The sequence below is a fragment of the Nyctereutes procyonoides genome, unplaced genomic scaffold (assembly GCF_905146905.1).
Source record: "Nyctereutes procyonoides isolate TBG_1078 unplaced genomic scaffold, NYPRO_anot_genome, whole genome shotgun sequence".
Lineage (NCBI taxonomy): Eukaryota > Metazoa > Chordata > Mammalia > Carnivora > Canidae > Nyctereutes > Nyctereutes procyonoides.
The window spans coordinates 60,324,387-60,330,971 of NW_026575126.1; the positions used below are offsets into that span (position 1 = coordinate 60,324,387).

General features: G+C 52.7%; 1 protein-coding gene across 1 annotated transcript; it reads right to left on the reverse strand.

The window, feature by feature from the left end:
• Positions 1 to 1,157: 1,157 nt before the first annotated feature.
• Positions 1,158 to 5,900, reverse strand: SPN (sialophorin). The gene is made up of 2 exons (XM_055339326.1): positions 5,854 to 5,900; positions 1,158 to 5,474 (listed from the first exon to the last, which is right to left on the reverse strand). The coding sequence occupies exon 2, from the start codon at positions 5,453 to 5,455 to the stop codon at positions 3,722 to 3,724; it is 1,734 nt and encodes a 577-aa protein (XP_055195301.1). The 5' UTR covers positions 5,456 to 5,474; positions 5,854 to 5,900; the 3' UTR covers positions 1,158 to 3,721.
• Between the last annotated feature and the right edge of the window lie 685 nt (positions 5,901 to 6,585).

Sequence of the window (6,585 nt, forward strand, 5' to 3'; positions counted from 1 at the left end):
AAAGGCAGGCGCTAAACCGCTGAGCCACCCAGGGATCCCCATGAGGCCACAATTTTAATGTGCACTTTTTACTGTCTGGACAAAATAAATACCTTTAACATCTTATTTTTTATTTTTTTAAATTATTTTATTTATTTATTTTTTTATTGGAGTTCAATTTGCCAACATATAGCATCAAGTGCCCCCCTCAGTGCCCATCACCCAGTCACCCCATCCGCCTGCCCACCTCCCTTACTTTTAACATTTTAAACTATACCCCCCCTTCCCTCACACACACACCAAGAAAATCACATGGCATATTCAGGGAGCTACAAGGAACTTTTTTTTTTTTTTTTTTAGATTTTATTTATTTATTCATGAAAGACACACAGAGAGAGAGAGAGAGAGAGAGGCAGAGACACAGGCAAAGGGAGAAGCAGGCTCCATGCAGGGAGCCTGACGTGGGACTTAATCGCTGGTCTCCAGGATCACGCCCTGGGCTGAAGGCAGGTGCTAAACCGCTGAGCCACCCGGGTTGCCCTAGTACAAGGAATTTGATGAGGCTAGAGTGCAGTGTTTGCACCAACGACTGGCCAGGCAGACCGAGATCTTAAAGGGGTCTTATCCTGCATGCTAAGGCTCTATCTTGAGTGCCAATAGAGGTTCAGGGATAACCTGGACAGAGTGGTCTTTTAGAAGGGTCAGTGGGACCATTGTGGACAGAGGGTGGAAGTTATTTGGGTCAAGAAACCCAAAGAGAAGACTGGGCAGGACTCAGGCAAGATGTGTTAGGGTCTGGGAGAAGGAACAGCTCCAAGGGATTGTGGAAGAAAGGTAGGGGAACTTGGCACCCAAGAACCAAGGGCAGGAAGGAGTGTGGTTTTGTGAGGCCCTGAAAGAGTCTAGAACATACTTAGGTTTGGTGACCTCCCCATTGCTTTCAGAACTGAATTCAAACTCCCTTGCCCTTCACAGAGGACCTCCAACCTGCCCTTCCAGCCTTCTCTCCTTGAACCAGACATCTCATCCTCTCAGCAGACACTTTCTTGTTGATGTGTTTTCTAATTTTAAGAGTGATAGGCTTTAATTATTTAAAACTTGGAAAACACAGAAAGTATAAACAAAACAAAAATCATTCATAAGCTTATTACTGACAGATAACTACAGTAAACATTGGGGATATACCCTTCAAATATTTTTCTTTTTTAAAAAAACATTTATTTATTTATTTATTTATTTATTTATTTATTTATTTATTTAAGAGTATGTACACGAGCAGGGATGGGGGTGCTCAGGGAGGGGCAGAGAGAGAGGGAAAGAGAATCTCAAGTAGACTCCTTGCTAACCATGGAGCCTGACTCGGGGCGTGATCTCACGACCCTGAGATCACAACCTGAGCTGAAATCAAAGGTCGGCCTAATAGACTGAGCCACCTGGGTGCCCCTATGTTTTTGCATTTTCATTGCAAAAGTGAATTTGTAAGTATTTACAGATTAGTAACCAGTTTTCCTTCCCAGGTAACATTATATTGTAGACATTTTTCAAAGTCATTGCATAGTTTTTGAAAACATGATTTTTAGCATGCATGCTTTCATTCAGATGACTATTTCCTGAGGACCCCCCACTTGCTGGCATAGTAGCCACCTGGAGCATAGCAGTGAATCAGACAAAGTCCCTGAACAGGATCCAGAGCTAAGTCAGGTCTGCAGTGGAGCCTCCTACCCTTCCCCCAGGAACAGTGTGTGCACTTGTAAAATTTTGTCTGTGCCTCTATTTGAACACTTTTCACATACTGTGTTATCTTCCAGGCTGCAAGAGCCCTACTGGGTGCCTTACCTATCCATCCCATTTCCTTCAGGATCCACCCATGACCCAGACACCAGGAGTAGTTCAGAAAAGGAATCACACGTGTCCACAGAGAGGGACAGAGCTGATGGCCTCTGAGTTCGAGACAATATTCTTCTAAACCTGAAATTGGGGTGCTCGGTTGGGCAAACCTGTGACAACAGTTACAGTGTGTCTGAGGGACTTTGGGGACACAATCTGGCTGCTCCAGCTAAGAGCAAGGGAGTTTGAATTCAGTTCTGAATTGTCTAAACGGCACCTTGTGAGAAGTGGGAAAAGACACCCAGGGACAGCTGTGGTGGTACCCGGCTTGGCTGCTGAGGGCTGTATTTCTGTCCAGCTCAGCCTGCCCCCAGACCAAGCACAGGCGGCACAAACCGTGGTGGCTGTATGGCTGCATGGCTGCGTGGATCCATGGCCACTTTCTGTCCCTTCTCTGTCTCTCTGTCTGTCTCTCTGTCTCTCTGTCTCTCTCTCTCTCCCCTCCCTTCCCCCCAGGGCAAGAACAGATGCCGCACCTGCTTCCAGATCCCTTCCCTCCCTTTTGGGCCATGGGGCAGTCATGCTCCCACCCTTCCAAGGACCTCTTCTATGTAGTTCAACCTGTCTCCTCAAAGCTGCTGTGCCTTATGACTCAACAACTTCCTCTTTGCAAATTTCCTCTTTGTCCTGGGGAAGTACCTAGCGCCTCTGGCCTTGGCATGGCTTATGTGGCCCCTGGGCTCTGGCCTGGAGTGGGGTCCTGTCCCCACCCCTCCCAGCCCCCACTCCCTTCCTCTCCTGGAGCCACAGGTGAAGCTCCCGGTTCTGGGGGCCTGCCGGTCTCACTGATTCTCCTTGGAGGAGGGAAGGAGCCCCATGGGAGATGAAATGCAAACATATTACACAGGTAACAGCCAGTTCCCCCGCTCTCTGGGCTTCCTCTCCCCATTCCTGGAGAGTGATCGGGCTGGAGCCTGGGAGGCTGTGAGCAGGACAGACAGAGGCCTGAGCTGAAGAACCACACTCAGGTCACACCAGAAGTCTTTCCATCAAGCCCGGCATTCTTCACTGGGCCACAGACAGGGGCAAATCCACTACCCCCACCCCACCTAAGCCCATGGGATGTCAGCTGGGTGGCAGCTCTGCAGCCTCTCCTGCCCTGGCCTCACTGCCACACTTCACTACTCACCGCCACCACTTCACACGCAGAGCCACAGAGCCGAGCCTGTGCGTCTTGCACGCAAACTGCACCCATGGCCGGGCCCACGTTGGCGCTGGGGCTTCTGAGAGTTACACCTGCCCGGAAACGCTTCTCACCCCTACCTTGGGGAGGAGGAACTGCCGCCTCTGGCAGCCTCAGTCCACAGGCTTGCGGAGGGGAGCGTGGCAGCGTGAACCAGGGGCCAGCCAAAAGTCCATGTGCTGTCACCAGGCACAGTTAGGTGATGTTCCCCGGCACAGAGCACTGCACAGAGTTAGAGGAGGTTTGTGGGCTGACTGTCCAAGAAGACTGTCCCAGTCTATGGACCAAAAGTAGTTTCCAGAATGATCCTAGGTGGGATCACTCTGGGTTATGACTTCCATCCTCTTTCCTAGACTCCGCGGTCCCCAGGGGATGGGGGGGTCCTCTGAGAAATTACAGGTCAAGGAAGCTCGACATTATGGAGACTCCTGGAGACTGAGCAGCAGCGGGGAGAAGTCAGAATGGAGGAGGAAGGGTTATTGGTTCAGTTTGAAAGCGCCTCCGTGGGTGTAGGCCCTCCAGGCACCGGGTGTGGGTGCTGGCTGGGAGACCCTGGGTTGAGAAGCTGCGTGGGGTTCAGGACAAACATGCTGGGTGACAAGGAGCCTTCAAGTGATGATGGGACAGCAGGTGATAGAAGCCGGGAATGATTCTGACCTTGGCTCTCTTTCTTCAGAAGCACTGAGGGGCCTCCACCTCCCCGGCTTCTGGTCCCTCTGAAGCGGGGGCCTCGGCAGCCTCTTCCTTGCTGTCCATCAGTGGCTCCTCCTCCCCCTTTGGGACCAGGGCTGACCTGGCTTCCAGCTCCACCAGCTCCACTGAGTCCCGGTGTGACTCGCGTTTTTCAAAGAATGTGGTGAGCATGGGCTGCTGGCCAGACCCATCCACCTCAGACACCCCGGGGCCCCTCTCACCGCCAGGCCCTCCTGCTGCTGCCATCAGGGCCTCCTCATCACACACCCGGACTGGCCCAGCCCAGGCATCTACAACCCCGTTGCGCTTTCCACCCCTGCCTAGTGTCAGGACCCCCGTCCGCCTCTTCTGCCGTTGGTGCCACAGCAGGAGTAGGCCCAAGAGGACAATGACCACCAGCACAGCCACCAGCACAGCCACCAGCTGGGTGCGATTTAACTCCTGACCTAGAGGTTGGGAATCCCCACTGGTTCTATTGGTGGATATTTTTACCGTGGAGATGGGGAAGCCACTGGCCCCCTTGGGGGTCTCCAGAGAGTTAGTCGCCATGATGGTGGAGGGTCCACTGGCTACAGTGGAGGTCTCCAGAGAGTCAGCTGCCATGGTGGTAAGAGGCCCACTGGCTACAGTAGAGGTCTCCAGAGAGCCAGTTGCCATGGTGGTGAGAGGCCCACTGGCTATAGTGGAGCTCTCCAGAGAGCCAGTTGCCATGGTGGTGAGAGGTCCAGTGGCTACAGCGGAGGTCTCCAGAGAGTCAGCTGCCATGGTGGTAAGAGGCCCACTGGCTACAGTAGAGGTCTCCAGAGAGCCAGTTGCCATGGTGGTGAGAGGCCCACTGGCTATAGTGGAGCTCTCCAGAGAGCCAGTTGCCATGGTGGTGAGAGGTCCACTGGCTACAGCGGAGGTCTCCAGAGAGTCAGCTGTCATGGTGGTAAGAGGCCCACTGACTACAGTAGAGGTCTCCAGAGAGTCAGCTGCCATGGTGGTAAGAGGCCCACTGGCTATAGCGGAGGTCTCCAGAGGGCCAGTTGCCATGGTGGTGAGAGACCCAATGGCTACAGCGGAGGTCTCCAGAGAGTCAGCTGCCATGATGGTGAGAGGCCCACTGGCTACAGTAGAGGTCTCCAGAGAGCCAGTTGCCATGGTGGTGAGAGGTCCACTGGCTACAGCGGAGGTCTCCAGAGAGTCAGTCGCCATGATGGTGAGAGGTCCACTGGCTACAGTAGAGGTCTCCAGAGTGTCAGTTGCCATGATTCGATCAGCCATAACATGTAATGCCAGAGAGTGTCTTAGTAGTTCAGCAGAGTTCCTGTTTGCACTAATTTCCAGGTTTGATGACTCCTTGCTGGAAACTTCCCAGGAGGCCACTGACTCAGATTCATGGAGGTCACTGCTGGCAGCAGTGGAAGTCCCAGAAAAGGACACTTCAGTGGCTGAATAAAGATCTGAGGAAGGTGGGGAGATCTGGTGCCTAGTGCTGTTGACCTCTTCAGGGACTCCTGTTATTGCAGGGTAGGGGGTCACTGAGTTGAGGTTTGGGGCCTCAGAGAAAGTTGAGACCCAAGAAGCAGAGGTCTCTCCAGGTACAGACATCACAACTTCTTTGGAGATCTTCAAAGTGGTTGTGGTGTCTAGAAACTCTGTGCTCACTTTGTGAGTCCAGACGACCCCAAAGAGGAGGAAAAACAGGACCACTTTCATGGCAGCTGCCATGAGCAGGAGTGAAGAAGACCTGAGGGTGGAAAAGTTGGAGAAATATGAATACATGAAGAGCTAAGGGGAGAACCTGGCTAGACCCTCCCTTTCTGCCCACTTCCCTGCTAACTGCCAGTCCTAACTTGTGGTTTAACGGCTTTTTCCACCCTTGCTTCTACTATTATCAGAAAGAACAAGGGAATGGATGCTGGCGGCTCTACCATCAACTTGGACCCACTTGGGCCCCCTCAAGCCTCAGCGGCTTGCGCTCCAGCAATGGCCATTCCTCCTGGTTTTCCCTGACCCTATTCAGCCCTGATGGCTCCTGATCCTTTTTTTCCCATCATCTACCAGGGTCTGTTCAGCCCATTCCCAACTCCACAAAGGCTCCTGCCCTCCCAGGTCACATCCCTTACCAGTAGCTCACTTGATGAGGACACAAGGTTGGGGCCAGGCTGCTCCAACTCCTCCTGAAGCTGGGGAGGACTGGGCAGATGGGCCCCAGGGGGAAAGGAAGTAGCCCTGGCTCCACCCACCCCACCCCAGCATCCTGCCCCACCCGCACTGCTCCCACAGCTGTTGTTTGATGGTAGCTCCAGTGCTTCTCTTTCTAGGGTCTGAGATGGTGCCAGGGGCTCTGGGGTCTCAGCTGAGGCACATGGGGTTGTGGAGGGGGAGGGGTTTAGAATGGGGACTTAGCTGGGAATCCAGATGGCATGAAGCTGGGGTAGGGATATGGGTCAGAGCAGGGGTGATGCAGTGGAGTGCCTAAGAACAAGGGGGTGCAGAGGAGAATATGGGAGGCAAGAGTGGTTTTCTTTGCATTTGTGGTTCCCAAGCTGTTAGGCCCAAACCCAGGGCACCATTTCCTGCCTGAGAGTTCCCAGGATGTACAATGCCCTGACTCTGGCTGGGGGCACTAAAGGCTTTTGCAGGCTGTGTGCAATTTCTAGTGGGCTCTTGGTAACTTCTCAAGAAGCTGGGGGAGGGGGTCACTACAATGGCCTCTCGCTGTGGGAGTTTAATTAGACCAAGGTGGTTTCTAAGGATTCATGGGTTACGATTTTACTTTTGTGGAAGATTGATAAAGATATAGGATTCTATATGAAAAACAGTCTGGACACGTATCTATTTGAGGCATTAGTCAG